Source organism: Oryzias melastigma, linkage group LG16 (genome assembly GCF_002922805.2).
Source record: "Oryzias melastigma strain HK-1 linkage group LG16, ASM292280v2, whole genome shotgun sequence".
Lineage (NCBI taxonomy): Eukaryota > Metazoa > Chordata > Actinopteri > Beloniformes > Adrianichthyidae > Oryzias > Oryzias melastigma.
Window position 1 is genome coordinate 13,605,796 of NC_050527.1, and position 21,692 is coordinate 13,627,487.

Genomic DNA, 21,692 nt, shown 5'->3' on the forward strand with positions numbered 1-21,692 from the left:
CCTCCTCCTCCTCCCACCTATAGAAACCAAGTGTTTCCATCTGTCTGACCGAGGGAGTTAAATTCAGAGGTTTATCAGATTCACAAAGGAAATGTTTACACTTTGCATCACTTTAAATTTAATTTAATAGTATTAAAAAAAAGGAATCAAACTGAACATTATTTAGATGTTCAAATCTCAGCCATTCAATCAATTAGGCCCTCTAGTGTTTGCAAAGGGGTACTGCACTCATGCTGAAGTTTGTCAAGCTTTTGTATTTTTTCTCTTTTGTGTGCTTGAAGGTTTTGGATTGGATTGAAAACCATGGCGAGGCGTTCCTCAGTAAGCACACCGGTGTGGGGAAATCTCTGCACAGAGCCAGGGCTCTGCAGAAACGACACGAGGACTTTGAGGAAGTTGCACAGGTTGGTTTTTAAATGTCCTGCATCCTGCCGGAAACAACCAGTGATCCTTGATCACCAGTTCAAGGGAGATTAGTCTCACACTCGAGTGCTGTTAGATGCTGTACTCTGTTTTGACATTTGCTTTACATGAATATTTCAGAACACCTACACTAATGCTGACAAGTTGCTGGAGGCAGCAGAGCAGCTGGCCCAGACTGGAGAGTGCGACCCAGAGGAAATATACCAGGCTGCCCACCAGCTAGAGGACCGCATCCAAGACTTTGTGCGACGTGTGGAGCAGCGGAAAGTCTTGCTCGACATGTCTGTTGCATTTCACACGCATGTCAAAGAGGTGAATCATCTTCAGAGTTACAATTTTTACTCTTTTTACTACAATGCCAATTTAAATCCTGTTACGTTTAACGACTTTAACCGAAGTCATTGTGTAAATAGTGTAGCCACTCTTTCATACATTCATAACAAATGACTGATCTGACATTTTTGTTGATTTAGTGTAAAGCTCTGTTCACGCCACCACGTAGGTTATAGCGACCATTTTCAATGAAAAGTCTATGTTAATGTGCGTCTCAGGCCTCTGGGTTCAAAACTCTCATGTTCACATGCTGTACGCACGCTTCTACAACTGTTTTAGTTAAACCAGGTCGAGCTCTGACGAATCAGGGGCTTGAATTTAGGTAGTGACGTATGGATGGCGTCCTGTTTGTGAATTCATCATGAGCGAGAAATAAATATTTGCAGTTTGTGCCGGGCTGGAATTATATGTTAAAAGGCTTTCATCAATAAAAATAGAGTTGTGTGAAAAAAAACTTGGAGCTAAATTAGTGAGATTTGCTCCGCTTTTATATTTTACACCAAACCTCTTCTAACATGCACTAGTGGTCATGTTTGACGTGTTAAGCCCCCCTATGAAGAACTTACCCCGCCCCAACTATCCTCTGCAAATATCATTGGTATCATTAGTCAATTTGCTCAAGTTGAAAATATAAATCATAAATAAGAAAAAACACTGACAAACTTCTAAACAATCAGTTTGTATTATTTTTTTTAATATGATAGAAAAAAATAGACCTATTTCCCTGAATTAAAAAAAAAAATTGTAATCTCTATATACATTTTGAACATTTTTGGCTGACCAAATAACTAAAGAAAATCCTATTCAGCCCATTTTCACTGAAAAAACTCAGGTGGCTTATCAGTTTGGTAAGTATGTATCATTGTTAAGTGATGCCTTTGTTTGGCTTCATGCTGTCCGCTGCCAAAACTTTCAAAGTAAAAACAACAGTCTTTCCTCATTTCCCACCACAGTAGTGATGAGAATTCTGGCTCTTCTCAGAGATTCAGCTCTGAGAAGAGCCAGAATTGCTCTTCAGGTTGTTTTTTTGTTTTGCTTTATTTAAATTATAAACATCTATATAAGACTATGCACAAAATCCACAACTTGTGTAGGCTAAAAAAATTGTTCATATTCATATTAAGGGTATATTATATATATATGCTGTTGTTTACTCATTTGATTAGTTAGTCTTCTTTAAGGTGCCATCATGTTTACACTGGAAAAATAGAATTTAAAAAAACTAAAAAGACCCTTGTCTCAAGAAAAAATTTCTAATTTTCTGTTGCAATAAAAATAATCTAATCAAGAAAGTTTTTTAAAGCTAAATAATCTGAGTTTGAGAAAACATGTTTGACTGATCAGACCATTTTTTACCCCATTGACAACAATTTGTGCTTGGTAAAAAAAATCTGCTACTGGGGTAACAATTTCGACACGTTTCTAAGGGGCCTGCTTTTTCTGTGTCCACAATGCTCATAGTTTATTTATGTTCTTGTAAACCTGACGTTCTGCATTGTTGTTTCTGCTGTAGTCATCACATTTTAATTCCATTACCTTCATGCCCTGTTAGTCCTATAAAGCTTGGGAATGATTTATATTCAAATGCATTAGAAACTCTAAAAATGTTGTGTGCAATCAAATAATAGTAATATTTTTCTTTTAATTTTATGTAAACGATTTTATATTTTGATAAACTGTAATAAGCCAAGTATGTTTTAATAAAACTATTACATATTATCCCGAAAATTTCTCTGAACAATTATTAAAGAATGAAGCCCACTCTTTCTGCAAAGCTTCACACATATAAAAAGCATATATTTCCCTTTCTTTAAGGTTAAAATCTAATATTTTAGCCTGATAAACACGAGTTCTACTTGTGCTGTCTACTAGTTTAGTGGCGACTTCAGTGTCTATCAAGACTAATCTCCTTTATCCCATCTGTCTGCTCAGAGCAGTATCAGTTCTAGTGTTTTCCTTTATATAAACCAGAGCAAAAGTAGAGATTGATTGAAATATTTTTTTATATTGCAGTTATAAGGAATAATTACTTTGTTTATGCATTATGTGGTGACAAAAACAATGATGCAAGCAGAAAAGTGTTTACTAGAGTCTGTTGCTGTCCGGATGATTTATCAGGGCTTTAAAGCCATGAGCCAGTTTACACAGATGGCTAATCCAGAGCTGCCCAGCCGTAGTTCTTGAGGTCTCCCGTCTTGTTTGCTGCCCACTTGATATTAATTACCTGAATCTCCTGATATAGCTAATCAAAAGTTAGTAAAATAAAATATGGTAGATTTTGGGGGCCACGTTTACATGGCTAAAGGGTGGCAAAGATGTTCATTCATACCAGATATGGGTTGAAAAATATTTCAATGTGACTCCAAACTGTATTTTTCTTGGTTATGGGCTTAAACCTGAGCCTTTTTAAGAAAAAAACGTGTGTTATTTCCATGTGTCCCTCTCAGCTGTGGACGTGGTTGGAGGAGCTGCAGAAGGAGCTGCTGGATGACGTGTACGCGGAGTCCGTTGAAGCAGTTCAGGACTTGATCAAGCGCTTCGGTCAGCAGCAGCAGACCACGCTGCAGGCTACTGTCAACGTTATCAAGGAAGGAGAGGACCTCATACAGCAGCTCAGGTGACCTCTGCTCCTTTACACAAGTCTGCATATTTGTAGCATTCGTCTGACAGTCAAATGAAAGCTAGAAATGTCCTGCAGATATTGAGAAAGATCAAGCTTTCTGTGTCTGAAGAGGGTTTTTCTTTCCTCTGATCACAGAGACTCGGCTATCTCCAGCAACAAGACCCCTCACAACAGCTCCATGGCCCACATCGAGAGCGTGCTGCAGCAGCTGGATGAAGCCCAGGGCCAGATGGAGGAGCTGTTCCAAGAGAGGAAGATCAAGCTGGAGCTCTTTCTTCAACTTCGTATTTTTGAGAGGGATGCCATTGATGTGAGTAGCTAGTTATCAAGGAATTTATTCTTGTTTTTTTTTCAGTTTTACACCTGAGTCAAACATAAAAAGTTGCATAAATAATAAAAAAAAAAAAATAAAATTGTTTTCAACTGATCAAATATTTAACATTGTTGATAGGAGTTGTTTAAAAAATAAAAACCAAATTTCAAGTACATAATGAATAGTAAATGATGGTTTATTCTTTCTTTTTTTTAATTGGCGGATTTTAGTTGTCTTAACCCTGTAAAGCCCACTACATTCAAAAAGTTGACAAAAATGTCAATTAAAGAAAAAGCCATTTAAACCCTTTGGTTGGCCATTTCTTTTAATATATCATATCAATTATGACTCATTGGATGATTTGTTTGCTCATGAAAATGTTAGTTTCAATTTAAAAATATTGGAAAAAAAAACAATTATTTATCCACTGTCTCACATTTGAACGTTAAAATGGTTAAAGTGTGTTATAAATAATGAATTATTAACTCATTTTAAATGCTTTTCATACAACGAGTAGTCCTTTAAAATAATGAATGACAATAGATGAGTTATTCTCACTGTAAAGTTTAAAAAATTAGCTAAAGTTTTTCCCGCCAAAAGTGAGAATTCACAGAGGTAGCCATTTTGAAATGAGCAGGAAAAGGCCTTTTACTGCCCCTAGTGGAATGAAGATGAACTACAGGGCAGAAAACATGCACCAAATTATATGCACCGGGTTAGAAAGGGGGTCTCAGAAATATGTGTATCAAATGATACAAATGTAGGGTTAAATTGGGAATGTTAACCAGAAAGGAAAAATTGAGGTTTGGATTGATCAAAATGTGTTACATTAAAAAAATCGTTCTACCAAATGAATTGAATCCCTATAATCTTGAATCAGTACAGCATTCTTCCATTGGAAGAACTGAAGCTACTGTTTAAATACCTAACTTATTTTCCATAAGTATTTCAGATACTTTTTTTTAGTTTTTAAATTGACGTTTTTATTGTCTGAAGCCTGGATTTGTTCTACACATCAAGGAATGAAGGTGAATCCTCTGATCTCAGTTTCTTGAAGCTGATCCACGCCCACACATGCAAATGGAGCAACAATACAACGGCATGAAGGAGGCTTTTCTTTCCCTCTTTCCTCCTCCTCCTACATGCCCTCCCGGTTTGTGTTTTAAAGGTGGGGCATACACTCCTTCATGAAAAGCTTTGTATCTTAGCAATCTACAAAGAAAAAAAACAGTCAGAGTGAAGACTGTCCCTTTTTCCCATTGGGCATTTTTTTTTAGATGAAGGAAATGGTATTTTTACACTCAGAAGGAGTTTTACTAAACTGCAGGAGAAGAAATAAGGGCTCGAGTAAGCACTTGGTAAGTTCTTTAAAACTTGTTGCTAGAATAAAAAAAACCAAAAACATATCACCATGAAGGCTGGATAAGACAATCTGAATTTTTGGATGAAAAATTACTTGTTTTGAGAAAAAAATGACACATAAGAGACATAATGTTATGATGGGCAAAGAAATCTAAACTGTAACACATAGTAAGCAGACTTTCTATATGCAGATTCTGATCCAATTTGTTTAATAGTTGTTTTTTGCAATTATGCTGTACTTAAGAAGTATCTTTGTCTGTGCTCCCCCATAAATAAAATTAGAAAAGCTACTTTTTTCTTAAAATTATCTGCCCTTGGATTAATTTAAAACTAAGTCTTTGGGAAAATTGCAAAAAAAATCTGTTAAAAAAATCAAATCAAATCAGAATTTATTACTTCTTAGTTAGAAGACGTCATGAACGTGTTCATGAAAAATGCAGACCAGAGAACGGAGGTTTTACATCAAATCTGCAAGTGCACTCCATAAAAAGTGCAGGGAACATTTCAATTACTGGCATCCAGGGTGGAATTTAATTCAGTTTATTTATTTATAGTTTGTGTTAATTGGATGTTTCATTGTTTGTTTTACCCTTATTTACTTTACAAGGAACGTCTAATTTCTCCAAATTAACCCTAACAGGGTTTTTTTATTTTTTATTTTAACATTCCCACAAAGGAAATCCAACTTAAAAAAAAAAAACTACCCCACCTTACGTCTCCGGTACCTTTTTCTAGCTCATCTTTTATATATCAGCTTTTCAAAAACTTCCAATTGCAACTTTTAAACTGACAGGAACATCTGACTGCTTTTCAATGAATTTTTCATTCATGAGTCATCATTAAGGGATATTCCAATACATTTTTTATAATTTCTATAGATGTGTCCTCACAAGGATGTTGATGCTAATATTTTTTAAATTGAAATGTACACTGTATTTATTAAAAGCACAGGATTAAAGCCTTGAAGACATTTTTCGTCTATCCCGTGTCAATAAACCAATTCGAAGCAAAAATCATATTTTTAAGGCATATTTTGACTTCCTTAACGTTCAAATGTGTATAGAAAAATATGCAGTGCATAAAAAAAACGTGTTTTTGAAGAAAAAAAAATGATAGACTGGAGTTCCCCGTTAACACACGAAATAAAAAGAATAGACAAACAGAGCTGAAGGATGCCAGGATCAAGGTGCCCCCCGGTATCATGACTCAGTTAGCGTGGGCAGTCAGAGACGAGTGCTGACATCTCAGTACATCTGTTGTGCCAGCCGTTCATTACCAATGCATCATGTTTTCTGCAGTTAAGGGAGTCGGCCGCTGTTGTGACAGGCAAATTGTCTCAGTTGCTATGTAAAATTGGGCCCTATGTCATTCAAATGCTTCAAATCTTTTCTGCCGAAGCTTTCTGTCTTGATTTAAATGTGCACAGTTACTCTTCCAGGAATAGAAAGGTATTTTTGAGAAAACAGAGGAACCATAGCTAGTTGTAAAAAGAAAATAAGTTAGCAGGACATTTTATTTATTTCTTATAGTAAAAGTGAGTTAACTCTTTGTGGTTTTCTGGTTAAGAAAAGCTTTTAATTTTAAAAAGTAAGTAATTAGTAAAGTAAGAAAAAAACTAAGCATAATCAGGAATAATACTTAGGGACACTAGATTTTAAGGGAGATTTTTTCTTTTTTAACAAATTCAAAGATTTTAAATGCTCTTTAAGGTTTAAAAAATACAGCAGGTCACTTCATTAGTTTTGATTTCATTTTAATCAGATTTACAAATTTATGGCTAAAAAAACACAAATAGACATTTTGCTGCACTGAGATGATCCTATGTGACACCAAATGTCTTTTATTTTGAAAGGATGTCATGTGAACTTCTAACAAAATTTATGAACTATCTTATGTTTTCTCTTTAAGTTTATGTTTTATTTATGCCACAAAAATAAAAGTTTATTCATATTGATCATAATAGTAAAAATAACATAAATAGAAATCGGTGTTATTTTTTTAAATGGTGAAGTAGAGGTCGTGTCACACTTCCATTTTTGTGCATTCTCCACGTATATAATTTCGGTTTTTCGTGAAACACTCGTACTATACGTAATTCATACGTGTTTCTTGCGTTCGTCACACTTCAAGGTGCGGAGATATCTGTCAAAGGTCTTGGCCAACGGGTTTTTTACGTGAATTTGGTTTTGAGCTGTTCAGGATTTTTGGTCAGTTGAGAATTATGCTGTTTATGCATATTTTACATAGTTTATATTACGTGAATGTTACGCAATCGTGTGGGAGTTTTGCTAGATGGAAATTTGTGGCTTTCCACGACTGTTTCATGTATGATCGCATATTTCTACGGACTTTTCGCACTTGTGCCACCTATGTATAACTTTTATATCGCGTATGCGGCGCACATATTACATTGAAACTATGTAATTGACACACAAATCCCTACTGAATTCCATATTAACAGTTCAATAACTACTCACGGTTCAAGCACGATTTGCATATTGTGAGATGGGTAAAAATCAGACAATCTTTCACTCATCCAGTAGTCTGTACTTTTTTTTTATTTTAATATGTTCTGTCCAACAGCTGAGCAAACGAGATGAAGGCCTTTTGTGTTGAACAAATTCTACTTTTACAATACTTTTATGTATCTTTTAACATCTAAGGTGTATTTTTGTATTAACCCTTTTTGTTTATTATTTTTTTGTATTTATTTATTACATTTTATGTTTTATACATGTATATTTTCTTCTTACTTTGAAAGAGGGCAGAGAGCGGAAAAGTGTGAGGGGAAGAAAGAGAAGATAAGAGAAAAGGAGAGGAAGTAAGGGGAAATGGGGGGCCAAGCTGATGATTTTAATGAGTAATGATTTTGAGCTTCACAACATTAATGCTAATGCTAGAAAAATGCTATATCCAAGAATGAAATCCTCCCAGGAAGACGAGCTTTTTGAACTGACCGTGGGTCACACAAGGTAAATATCGGATGCGTCCATCACTGTGCTGTGGTTTAGGAGTGATGGATCCCTCCAGGAGTCTATACTGAGTGGAGGTCTCCTTCCGTATGAGAGGGGCGGTGTCTGGTGCCCCGGGAGGGGACTGGGTACAGTGGATGCGACTCTGGACACACGCCGGGCCCTTCTCACGGATCTCCCCAACTGTAGCCCCCCCCAGGAGTTCACTGTCTTGGTGGGGGTTTTCCTTGGCTGGCACCTAGCAGCTGACTGTAGAAGTGATGTGGACCAGGGGAATGTGACTGTTTAATTAAAGCAAAACATCACAAGGGTCCACGGCGGGTGCTGATGTGATGGGATTTTTGGCCCAGTGTTAAAAAATTGTGTCAAAGTGAAGAAATTCAATGAAGTACGGGTTTGTGTGTTCCTTGCGTAGTTTATTTGTACTTCTTCAGTGGTTTTAATGTGGTTTGTTTGTGATACATATGTGAAAATTTCACGTAAAAGACCAAAAGTTTTATTACTTTTTCTACGTTTAATCACAAAATAGACAAAACATATGTAGTGGCTGTGTGTATGGCCTCAAGACTTTGTGGCTCCTACTGGGTTAGTGAGAATAATTGTTCTTCAAATGTCAAAGGTCGCAGACCCCTGACTCTATCTCACTGTTCTCCTTGCCTGAATGCCCCCCTCAGATCATCTCCGACCTGGAGTCATGGAACGAGGAACTGTCCCAGCAAATGAACGACTTTGACACCGAGGACCTGACTCTGGCAGAGCAGAGGCTGCAGCATCACGCCGACAAAGCGCTCACCATGAACAATCTGACCTTCGACGTCATTCACCAGGGGCAGGAGCTGCTTCAGTACGTCACAGAGGTCCAGGCGTCCGGTGAGTGAGGGCATGTGGATGTATCGAACGCAGAAGCACTCACACACACACACATGGCTTTCTGTATTTTCTACTAGAAACAACTAAACAGCAGCTAAATGTGAATGGACTTACAGTACTGCTTTGGAAAGCATGACTCAGGCTAAGAGGGTTGCCACAGGTAGTTGTAAAAATGCAAAAACTGAGTCAGCCGGTCATTAAACCTGTGAGGATTTGTGTTTTTGACTGTTACCTGCCATGAGTCATTTCTTGACTTCAATGCAATATCAGTTCTTCACAGAAATGGACAGATTTGCTTAAAAATTATTTTATTTTTATTAAATGTTCTGACAGAAAAGAATTTTCTTCGTGCAGGTGTGGAGCTGTTATGCGACAGAGACGTGGACATGGCCACACGGGTTCAGGACCTGCTGGAGTTTCTTCATGAGAAGCAGCAGGAGCTGGACGTGGCGGCAGAGCAGCACAGGAGGCACTTGGAGCAGTGTGTCCAGTTAAGGCATCTGCAAGCTGAAGTTAAACAGGTACGAACCCGGTGGCAACCCCCCCCCCCCCCTAAAGAATGGGTCACATGACCAGCAAGATGCAGTTTGATGGCGTCACAGCCAAATGTGTTGTTTTGTTTTGAAATGTCATCGTACGCTCTGCTGGTGCCTGACCATGAGTACATGACTCAGCTCATGTCAACAATTTGTCACCTAATGTTCAGAAAATCTGATCGGTAGAAAAATAATCTCTGACAAACAAAAAGCACTTTTACCGTGTGTGATTTTAAAGGAATTCAAAAGAGGAATAGAATAAGGAAAAGAAAGGAAAACTAAGAAAACTCTTTTAGTAATCTTTTTGTCTAAGAACGCTTTTGGCATCTCAGAAGTACTCAGAATGTTTTGAAAGCCCTTAAAAAATTCCTTTTAACATTTAGCAAAATTTATTTTGAAAATATTAATAGTTTTTACATTTTTTTAAAGACTCACTTTGATGAAAATTGTATTTTAAACACATTTTGTGGCATTTTTCTCATGATGGAGGACATATGTGAAGAAAAGTCATCTTAAAATTGCATTTATTAGTATTTTTTATTCAAATTGTTGTGAAATAGGAACAATATTATAGGTGTGATGTAGAAGCTACTACGGCGAGCTGATTCGATCCATGTACGTCTTCTTTTTCCTCCTCAGAGCTTGCATATTGCTCAGCGCTTTCGTTGCACTGATGTTAGTTTGGGGTTGTGAGGGGCCGTAAGCTAGTGGGAGAGTGTGCAAACAGATGGATGTCGGGAAGTAGGGGCGGGGTTACTTTATGCCAACAGTTGCTCTGCTGCTCTAGTCATGATTAAAGGTTGATGTCCATTTGGCAAACTAAATGCATTCTGCTCAATGGAGTCAGCGGCCAACCAAAACACTTTTTCCTCTGTTTAAAAAAGCCCACAAATAACCCCTAAAAAAAATAGTGAAAACAGCAAGACCGCAAAAAGTAAACAGCAACTGTACTTTGAACACTATGGTGTCTACTAGAAATTAACGTTCAAAAAATTTGAGTTGAAAATACTGAAATAAAAAAGTTGAAGAGTTCAATGTTGAGACATTTTCTGAGGTATTTTAATGGTTGGTGAGATCTGACAGGATGATGACAGATGAATACAAACATGATGAAATGCTGTTTTAGAGACGCATCGCTCACAGAGCGTAAAATACAGCTACCGGCTTTAACAACATGCATATCTCAATACCTGTAAATGCCTGAATTCCCTATCGCAGCATAACAGCTGTTTTTAAAATGACATTTATGAAAACGTGGTTGGAGACAGGCGTAACGGGATAATTGCAGCTCATGTTTTAGACATGCTGCCTCTTTTAATTTCCTCTCAGATAGAACAGCAACACATAGATTTGCTATTCTAAGTGTGTATTCTTGATAAACACAGTTAAAAAAAAAGTTTTTGACACTCCCAGACTGTCTAATAACTTGCCAGAATCTCACTTTGTTATCAAGCAAAGAAAATGCTTATGAATAAAATATGAGATTCCAGCAAAACAGAGGTTAGTTTCTGTAGAAGGGAGGATCATATATTGTTTTAGGTGCTGATATTTCCCAGTTTTCTGACTTGTATGTTTGTCTCTTAACTCAGAGTTGCATCAGAGTCACATAGAGCATCTCAGTAGATGCTTACGTGTTTTGCTTCAGAACATTGGAAATGCGGCGCCAACGCCGGCCCCTGTCAAAGTTTCTAAAAAGAGTCCTTCATGTGTTTGCGCCCTCGCGTTTTCTAGTCCAGCGTCGGTTGCAGATCCGCCCATCTCCCACTCAGCAGGTGTGCTTTCTGAGTCAGCGGGAGGGAGACAGCTTTGAGACTCAACCTTTTGGCTACTGTACCAGTTTACTCTGAGAACATGAGACAACATTTGTGTTAGATAAGGAGATATAACACGGTAAAGCAGGAAAAGGGGAAGAACTATTAGCCATATTTTATGAAGGTGCCAAAAATTGCAGAATAAAGAAAAAAAAATGTATAAGTCAGTCTGGAGTATAAATCGCAGAAGAAAAAAAATGGGTAATAAATAGAAAAAAAACATGGGAGTCACTGCAGAGTATAAGTCGCAGTAGGAAAAAATAGGAATAATAAAGGGAAAAAAAAATCTATGTGACATTTGTATAAGTTTCAGGAGCCAGAAAATAGATAATGAAGAAAAAAAACCATAAACATATATGACCCTCTCCAGAGTACAAGTCGCAGGAGCCAAAAAAAAAATGTATATAAGTCACACCGGAGTATAAAAGTGGATTCACAATGAACACGACTGCATGGCGGAGATGGCCCGTTTCAATGTGAAGTCAATGGTACAGACGCCAATTGAGGCGATGTGTTTGTGTGTTTTTTTAAAATCACATGTAAGTCGCACCCCTGGCCAAACTTTAACTGCAACTTGCACTCTGAAAACTACTGTTTATATGAATAGCTGCTCCTTTTTATCAGTTTTCATGATAAAATGCTGATTTTATGACTAACAATGAAAATATTGTTGATAAAACAAAAACCTTCGCTGTGTGTTGTGCAGGTGTTGGGTTGGATCCGTAATGGCGAGTCGATGCTGAATGCAGGTCTAATCACAGCCAGCTCTTTGCAAGAAGCTGAACAGCTGCAGAAGGAGCACGAACAGTTCCAGCATGCAATAGAGGTAAAAAAACACACTTTCATTTCTATATTCATATAGTCTTTTCAGAATACCCATTTTTATTCTATTCTTTCTTTTTTTTAATGTTAATGTATTTTTTCTGGCACTTTTATTTACAATGTTCCTTTTTTCTGTCTGCATTGCTGAACTGAAACTCTTGAGGCTGTTCTGCCCCCATCTTTCCCTCATCACAAAACCCACAGAAAACAAAATCATGAATATCTCTTTCCTCCCGTTCTCCCTGTTCAACGTTCCTCCTCTCCTCTTCAGCCCCGATTATGCAGGGTTCATGTCTCTGAACCGAGTCAAAAGGGCCTCATTTTCATGCAGGCCTGTGCCTGACCCACTTCTTTGTGAAACGCATACACAAAAACAATCTTTAAAAAGCTGTGTTTGTGATTTTTTTTTTTTTTCCCGTGAGACTAGAGTTTGAACAAATGAGCTGCATCTGTAGTCGCTGACATCTACAACTGATGCTGCTGTAAGAGAAAATGAAAAAAAAAGGAAGAAAGTTCACATCACTGTGCACTCTGCAGGTGCTGCAGACATACAAGAAAAATGCACCACTCTAACATCATTCATTACCTCTTCTTCTTACTTTATGAAAGTACTTGCAACAAGAAGCATCCCTGTTTTCAGGCTGAAAACTAACTCTTCTAAATGCTTCATTTCCTGGTCTGAATGGTCCAAATTACTGTGTACTGTCTTCACATTTTATGGGACCATTAAACTGAATTTTGTACCCTTTGTCTCTCCTTTCTCGCAGAAAACCCACCAAAGTGCTCTGCAGGTGCAGCAGAAGGCTGAAGCTCTTCTCCAGGCCAACCACTACGACATGGACATGATCAGAGACTGTGCTGAAAAGGTCTTGTTCAGTTTTGTTGTAGAAAAAAAGAGTCAAAGCCACGAGTGGAAACCTGATGAGTTTTGTTTGACTTAAAGGTGGCCGACCACTGGCAGCAGCTGATGCTGAAGATGGAAGACAGGCTCAAACTGGTTAATGCTTCTGTGGCCTTCTACAAAACATCCGAACAGGTATGTTTCATTTTTTATTTAGTAGTTTGCTTACAGTTGGAATAATGAAACCCTTCTTCTTTTGGTTGTATTCATAATTATAAGTGTGTCATTAACTTAAACAATTAAAATAAAGAAAACTAGGGAAGCACATTATTCTTAAAAAAATTAAATTTAAATACTAATATTTAACTCATATATTTTTTTCAATTTATTTTAAAACTAGATTTTAATATTTACTATCAAAAGTCGCAGAAAACAAAAACTTTTAGAAAAAATATACATAGGAAAATGCAAAGCCCTGGAAATGACATTTTAAAAATAAAAACAAATTAATAAATAAAATTTTATTCTGTGCACACAATTAAGCATTTTGTGGCCACAATTTATTATTTTGTGCACACAAATTAGTATATTTTGGGTACAAATAAGCATTTTGTACACGCATTTATATTTTGTGTGCACACAATTTAGCATTTTGTGGACATAATTCAGTAATTTGTGGGTACAAATTAGTATTTTGTCTTCACAAACTAGCATTTCGCGCACACATTTGTATTTTGTGGACAAAAATTTGTATTTTTTATGGACAAATGAACATTTTGTGTGCACAAATTAGCATTTTGGGCTCACATATTAGTATTTTGTAGCTATAAATTTGCACTTTGTGGCCACAAGTTTGTGGCGGGAATTGATGATTCTAAAATACACATTTGTGTACTCAGTAGGCCTATGTTAATTTGTTTATACAAAATGGCAATTTCATTCATATTTAAAATGCAGAGAAAACACAAACTTTTACAAAAATATATAGCAAAGCTCTGCATGACATTCAAAAATTAAAAACACATTGTTCCCTGAAAATATTAATTTGAGTCCGTGAAGCAGCATTTTGTTCAAATAAATTAGCATTTCGTGGCTACAATTTAATATTATATGCACACAAACTAGCATTCTGTACACTCATGTTTGTATTTTGCTAGCACAAATTACCATTTTGTGGACACAGTTCAGTATTTTGTGGTCACAAATTAGCATTTTGTTTGCACAAATTAGCATTTTGAGGTCACAATTTAGTATTTTGTGGGCACAAATTGATATTTTATGTGGACAAATGAGCATTTTGTGAGCATACATTAATATTTCAGGCAGCAATAGTATTTTATGTACAAAAATTTGTATTTTGTCACCACTAATTAGCAGTTTGTGCACATGTTTAGCATTTTGTTGCCACAAACTCACTCTTTGTGACCACAAGTTTGTAGCAGGAATTAATACGAAAATACAAATTTGTGGTAATTTGTGTGCACAAAATTCTAATAAAATGCTAGTTTGTGGCTACAAAATACTAATTTGGGCACACCAAACGATATGTTGTGAAATCATTAATTTCCGAAAAGGATTAATCTTTTTTTTTAATGTCATGTCCAGGGCTTAGTAAGAAAACAATTGTGTAAGTCTTTAAGATCAGCTGCCTGAATAAAAACAAAGAAAATGTGCTAGCACCAGACCGACAGTCAGTGGCTTCAGACAAACAGTTGGTGGCGCCATTTCTCTACTTACAATTCACAAACCCACAGCAGATGACACCACACTCCACATGAGAAGTGTCAGACAAACCTTCAAAAAAAAAAGTGTAAAAATGACTAGAACTGTTCCAAACAACAAACCAGCTGTGCCAACATTATAAGAGGTGTAACTGACAAATATCTGCTGTGTGTCTCAGGTGTGCAGTGTGTTGGAAAGTCTGGAGCAGGAGTACAAGCGGGAGGAAGACTGGTGTGGTGGGGCTGATAAACTGGGTCCAAACAGTGAGTCAGATCACGTCACACCTATGATCAGCAAACATCTGGAGCAGAAAGAAGCCTTTCTCAAGGTCAGAGAAACCGTTTCCATTTCTGATTTTCTATTTTGACCGACTCCAAATGCTGCAGGCCCTGACTGTGTGTATTTACGCCACACTTTGAACAGGCGTGCACACTCGCCAGACGCAACGCTGATGTTTTCCTGAAGTATCTGCACAGAAACAGCGTCAACATGCCCGGCATGCTATCTCACGTCAAAGCACCAGAGACTCAGGTCAAGAGTAAGTACGACTCACTGATCATGAATTATCTTGTACAAATAAAATCCTCATCCTCTCTGAACTGAGCAGACAAACAGTCGCCTTTTAAAGTCAACATTTATATTTGTTCCTCCAGACATTTTGAATGAGTTGCTTCAGAGAGAAAACAGAGTCCTCCACTTCTGGACGATGAGGAAGCGGAGGCTGGACCAGTGCCAGCAGTATGTAGTGTTTGAAAGAAGTGCCAAACAGGTGTGTATGTGTGTGTTTGTGAATGTCTGTCAGCTTTTTATATGCAACAGGAAATAAGAAACAGCTTTGCTTCATTAGCAAAAGCCTTTAACAACACACTCTTTCTTTAAGCCCTACATGAGATATTTATACACATATTTATCCTCCTAATTGACATGAAAAATGTTAAATGGGAAGTTAGTAAAACATTCTTCCTTTGAACGCAGCTTTATATTTATCTACTTAAGCTTGGCTCCCATCTTTAAGGCCTTTTTATGGAGAAGTCAACAACAGACATGGCCTTGTTTGCTCTCTTATTGTCAGGCAACTAAAACAACACTTTTATAATAGAAATGTTATCTTTTTTAGTCAACTACAATCTATTTATACTTTTGCCTAAACAAAATAAGAAATATAAATATTTCATTTTCAATGTATTTTTACAAAAGTCTATTTTTTTAAAAACCCTACCTCAGCCAAATGCACCTTTTTACTTTTATTCTTTAGTTTGGTTAATACACTTACACACAAAAATTTATTTATAGTGAAGAACATAAAAATCTCTAATGATAAAAAAAGAGGTATTTTATATAGATAACGAGTTCAAACAGGTGTCATTAATACAGGTAACGAGTGGAGGACAGAAGAAGTTACAGGTCTGTGAGAGCCAGAAATCTTGCTTGTTTGTAGATGACCAAATACTTATTTTCCACCATAATTTACAAATAAATTCATTAAAACTCAGACAATGTAATTTTCTCTTTTTTTTTCTCATTTTGTCTCTTATAGTTGAGGTATGATGAAATTTATAGGCTTTTCTCGTCTGTTTAAGTGGGAGAACTGATGGCTGACTGAATACTTTTTTGCCTCACTGTATGCATAAATGAATTAAATAGAATATTTTAACCTAAAAATCAATTTTTATTATTTTTTTTTTCTGTTGGAATTTTGATGTAGTTGCCAAATTACTTCAGTAGTTTTAATTTTAATAGTTTTAATGTGGTTTTGCACCACAACATTGCAAAAAAAACTAACTTTCTTTTATTTTATTGTACTTTAGATAATTTAGTTAGAAGTTCTGTCAGTCAGACGCAGTACACCCGACTCCCTATTGTGGTTGTCGTTAAGTGGCGGTGTCTTTTGCTTGAGTAGAAAAAAGTTCAGGATTACATCACAGTTTGTTTCTAGAGCGTGGCTATAATAAGGCGTTCCAGGTTTTATCCTCAGGGCTCCAAGGCCTTTTGGTCTCACAGTTGGACTGGACCAGTTCTGTCACCACCGGTCAGAGCTGGATCACCTCCAGGCCCAGTCCTAAAGAGTGCAGGCGAGGGGGAACAGAGCCTCTAAGTAGGGCAATTCTGCAGGCAGCAACAAAAAATTATGAGTAGAAAAATAATCTTAATTTTAATATTACACATATGGGATTAACTCTAACATGTACTGTATATCTCAATCTGTCAATTTAGTGTCCTTAAAAGCCAGAAAAAGAGCATATGTTATAGAATACCACTCAAAATGAGAATGTTTATTTTAAAAAATATTATTTTTAAAACTTCCTTTAGGAGTTTGGATTGTGCTTATTTTCACAAACCTTTTTTGGTAACAGTAACTGTGGTGTTTTGTGCCACTAAAATCCATTCTGTCTGTGTACTCTCTTGTGATTGGCTGGTTTTTTTTTTTCTTTTTTCTGCAGGCCTTGGAATGGATCCACGACACCGGGGAGTTTTACCTGTCCACTCACACATCCACTGGCTCTAGCATTCACCACACACAGGAGCTGCTGAAAGAGCATGAAGACTTCCAGATCACAGCAAAGGTATGTGTCTGTGTGGCGAATATTTGTACAACGAATAAAAAAAAAGGGTTACGTCCGTCGTTCTGCCGTCCGATGTGTTGGTCCATGAGGCCCATTTCCAGGGCACTTTATTGTCCTCTTTCCTCTCTGCTGTGTCACTGTTATTGTATGTTAGAGGGCAAGCTATTGTGGCTGTCAAGCAGCACATGACCCCAACTCTTTCTTTCTGCCGTCTACCTTTTCTTTGTGGGCACCGCCCCTCCTCCTCTCTCTGCCCCCCCTCCCTAAACATCTTTCTATTGACAGCAAACCAAAGAGCGGGTAAAGCTGTTGATCCAGCTGGCGGATGGGTTTTGTGACAAGGGCCACGCCCATGCCCTGGAAATAAAGAAATGGGTTTCCTCGGTGGACAAGCGCTACAGAGACTTCTCTATCCGTATGGACAAATACCGAACCTGCCTGGAAACGGCGCTTGGCATCTCGTCTGACTCAAACAAGGCTGTGAGTGAATATTTAAAAAATATATATCATAAAACTGCTTCAGGATATTGGAGATATTTTACTCTGTTATTCAAAACCGACTGTAAAATAAGATTCATGGGCACAAAGTGTCACTAACTTCATAAACTTTGTGATCCAGAATGATTTTACTATGCTGAGTCACATGTTAAAAGAGCAAAACAAAAAAAAAACAATGCACTCACTGCTGCTTTTGTGAGCTCCAAATAACTGCTGTGTCCTGTGTTTCCAGAGTAAAGGACTGCAGTTAGACATAATCCCAGCCAGTGCTCCGGGGTCAGAGGTCAAGTTGAGGGATGCCGCACATGAACTGAATGAGGAAAAACGAAAATCAGCACGAAGGAAAGAGTAAGAAAACCTTATCAGAATTGTATTTTTTAGAAGTTGTTGGCATGGTCATGAATGTCACCCAAATATGTAATGGCATCATCTCCAGCTGTCAGGACGCCCACTGCACAACTGACCATAGCCTTACCGTGCCCTGCAAAAACACCTCAGTATTACTCTGCTTTGTTTGAATATTTTCCAAAATTGCCTTTTATTATTTATCTTTTTACTGAGGTATTTTAGATATATATTTTTGCAACCACTTTTGTCTGAAAGTTTGTTTTGCCACTAGCCGTATATCCTATTTAATTTGTGCTTTCAGGTTTATTATGGCCGAGCTGATTCAAACAGAGAAAGCCTACGTTAGAGATCTGCGAGAGTGCATGGATGTAAGTATAATCACATTTTTTTTTTTTATCTGGATATTTTCCTTGTTGGTTCCTTTAAATTACATTTGTATTCTAGAATGTTCATTAAATGTTCTCCTATGTGTGTCTGTTCAGACGTACCTGTGGGAAATGACCAGTGGCGTGGAGGAGATTCCTCATGGCATCATCAACAAGGAACACATCATCTTTGGGAACATGCAGGACCTCTATGAGTTTCATCACAAGTCAGTCTTTTGATGATATAAAAATCTGAACTATTGATGACACAATTCAAATTAAAAGAGAAAGTTATATTTGTTAAACCAAACTTTTCTGTCTTCAAACAGTATTTTCTTAAAAGAGCTGGAGAAGTACGAGCAGCTTCCAGAAGATGTCGGCCATTGCTTTGTGACCTGGGTAAGAGAGAATATTTTCCTGTTTTAAACATTGTAGTTCATTTGGATTCATGCAGGTAATGACTAGACTGAGTCCAATAAAAATAGTGTTTTAGTATGTCCTTGTGGCATTTTTCTGATAATGAAGGGCATTAGGACATAGGCTTACTCCATACTAACTGCCCTGTCCACAACTAAGAAGTGAATTTCTGATGCTGCTCTGCAGAAACTATGTCTTAGAAAACATTTTTTTTTTTTTGCTAAAATGACATAATCAGAATTAAAAGACCACTGGAAATTATTTTAAAATAGTTGAAAAGATAATTGGTCATTAATGTAGTTGTATTTTTAAGTATAAAATTTCAGTAAAGCTTGGTAAAAGATAGTTGGATTCTCTTTAAAAATGCAAAAATAAAGCCCCTAAATTCTAGGTAAATAAATTAGGATCTTACCAAAAATTCATATTTTAAGAAAAAGTTCTAGTCACTGAGACATGTTTTCTAAGAAATACTATTATTTTTCTATTTCTTTCTTGATGAAAATATTTTTCTTCCAAGACAGGAAATAAGACATTTTTACTGAAAACAAGGATCTTTTTAGTTGATTAAAATTCACTTTTCTGTGTATTTATCTATTCTGTGGTATAGAAGAGGTTTTTAGTTTGTGTTGAGATGATAGCATCACACAGGTACAGTATCCCCTCACCATCATCTCTTTTGTTTCTTAAGCTTTAAAACAACAAAACCAATGATATCTGTACAATAAAATCTTTATCATTGTCTCTTTTATGGATCTACTGTGAAATAATTCACATTTGTAATTTTAAATTAAACAATTTTTCTCCCAATTTTGTGTTTTCAAGAAACTGAGCTAAAGAAAAGTAAGATAAACTCTTACATTGTCAGCTTTTAGGTTGGTAACTTATGTGGTGAGATGTAAAAGTTTTCTTCAAATTTGTGAGACTTTTGTCTGATATTCACATAAATGTCGAGCATCACCGGTGCAACAATTATGAGTCAAACACTCTTTTGTTGAATCAGTCACATGTAGTAAGTCTAAAAGACTCCTTATAAGACGGATGGAGACTTTTAAATGTTTTTGTTTCTGAAGTGAAAGAAACAAAAAATAAAGTCCACATGTAGTCTTTGATTCAGTACATTGATGGAAATTTTACAGGATTGCTTCATTTCGTTTTTGGAAACATCTTTCTGAGTCACTCTTTTGTCATTTCTCCTCCGAAGGCTGATAAGTTCCAGATGTATGTGAACTACTGTAAGAACAAGCCAGACTCCACTCAGCTCATTGTAGAGCACGCCGGAGCCTACTTCGATGTAAGGAACATTCAATGGATCTCTTTTTACTATTTTAGATCTTGACAGTTTGATAATTATGTTTTAAATCCTGGCGTTTTTCTGTACAAGACATGAACTGTAAAGAAGAAGGAGCTGTTCTATGGGAAACAAGTTTTTTTTGTTTTTCTTGGATTCTCAGGAAATTCAGCAACGACATCGTCTGGCCAACTCCATCTCGTCTTACCTGATCAAGCCAGTTCAGAGAATCACCAAATATCAGCTGCTTCTCAAGGTAAAGAGTTTTTAAAAAATATATATTTCTGAAAGTAAAAATGTCTCAACATTCATTATAGAAGTTATCAAAAGCTGGTATTTTCTGATTTTTTTTTTTAAGTGTTAAGTGTTATTTACTCATGTATGTTTTTTTTAAACTTTACAGGAGTTGCTGACGTGCTGTGAGGAGGGAAAGGGTGAAATAAAAGATGGTTTGGAAGTGATGCTCAGTGTTCCCAAGAGAGCCAATGACGCCATGCATCTCTCAATGCTGGACGGTACGAATAAATATATAGTTACTGGACATAAATTACTTCAGAAAAATCACTTTTTGCCTCTTAGTAGCAAGTGTTTTTTGTGTTGTCATTTCAACAACACAAAACTTATTTTTGTTATTCTAATTTCATAAGGTTTCGATGGAAATATTGATTCCCAAGGAGAGTTGATCCTCCAAGAATCCTTCCAGGTGTGGGACCCCAAGACTTTGATTCGCAAAGGCCGCGACCGCCACCTCTTCCTCTTTGAGATGTCTCTCGTCTTCAGCAAGGAAGTAAAAGATTCCAACGGACGCAGCAAATACCTCTACAAGAGCAAGCTCTTTGTAAGGAACTACGTTGTTTTATTCATCTGTAGTGGATACAATCTAGTGTTATTTAGTGTTAGTGTGATTGGTTTCAAAAAGCCTTTTCTGCTGCTGGGATGTTTTCTACGTCAACAATTTTCTGCCTTTTTGAAGTTTTTTAAGCATAATTTAATTAAAACATGAGATAAATGAAATAATTAATTATTTAGTTAATAATTTTCTTAATAATAATTTTTAAATCCTAAAACTCATTTAGGCATTTCAAAAGTAACTGATGTGATAGATCAACCTTTCTGTATTCTGTCTTTATCTGAGACTTAACCTCAACATTGGCAAAGAAAAATTATCTTCCTAGAAAGCAATTTTTTTAATGATGCCAAAATGTAATTTAGCTAAATTATTATGTATGCACCCTAATGGTAATTATGTTTAATACTTTAACACTAGAGGTTTAGCTTTAGCATTTTTTTTTATTTACTCTAACTCTTAAACTGTTTATGCAATTGATTTGATTGAAATCTGACCTAGAAAAAGCAGATTTGCACTGATTGCAAAACTTTACAGTTGTGCTTATGTATTTACTTCAGAAATTAACTGAGCATATTGAGGAAAAAAGTGGCTTTGCATCAATATCAATGCAAAATTAGTTGGGTCTACGTTGATGGTGTAAACTGTTGAAGAGTTACGCTAGTTCTAAGAGCGCGTGTTACTAAGGTGTCGCCATATGGTAAGTAACAAATCATATCAACAAATCACTAAACACA

The 21,692-nt window shown here is 36.5% G+C and overlaps 1 protein-coding gene across 3 annotated transcripts in view; it reads left to right on the top strand.

The window, feature by feature from the left end:
- The window catches only part of triob (trio Rho guanine nucleotide exchange factor b), a 110,795-nt gene that overhangs the window by 58,453 nt on the left and 30,650 nt on the right, over positions 1-21,692 (top strand). For all 3 annotated transcript variants that reach the window (XM_024267200.2, XM_024267198.2, XM_024267199.2), the window contains 22 exons: positions 282-404; positions 544-735; positions 3,204-3,373; positions 3,515-3,689; positions 8,701-8,896; positions 9,251-9,417; positions 11,950-12,069; positions 12,833-12,931; positions 13,009-13,101; positions 14,807-14,956; positions 15,052-15,166; positions 15,282-15,397; positions 17,070-17,192; positions 17,478-17,672; positions 17,923-18,038; positions 18,340-18,406; positions 18,521-18,630; positions 18,733-18,802; positions 20,022-20,111; positions 20,272-20,364; positions 20,512-20,623; positions 20,756-20,946. In XM_024267200.2, coding sequence (XP_024122968.1) covers positions 282-404; positions 544-735; positions 3,204-3,373; positions 3,515-3,689; positions 8,701-8,896; positions 9,251-9,417; positions 11,950-12,069; positions 12,833-12,931; positions 13,009-13,101; positions 14,807-14,956; positions 15,052-15,166; positions 15,282-15,397; positions 17,070-17,192; positions 17,478-17,672; positions 17,923-18,038; positions 18,340-18,406; positions 18,521-18,630; positions 18,733-18,802; positions 20,022-20,111; positions 20,272-20,364; positions 20,512-20,623; positions 20,756-20,946 — 2,883 coding nt within the window. The remainder of the gene's footprint in view (positions 1-281; positions 405-543; positions 736-3,203; positions 3,374-3,514; positions 3,690-8,700; positions 8,897-9,250; positions 9,418-11,949; positions 12,070-12,832; positions 12,932-13,008; positions 13,102-14,806; positions 14,957-15,051; positions 15,167-15,281; positions 15,398-17,069; positions 17,193-17,477; positions 17,673-17,922; positions 18,039-18,339; positions 18,407-18,520; positions 18,631-18,732; positions 18,803-20,021; positions 20,112-20,271; positions 20,365-20,511; positions 20,624-20,755; positions 20,947-21,692) is intronic.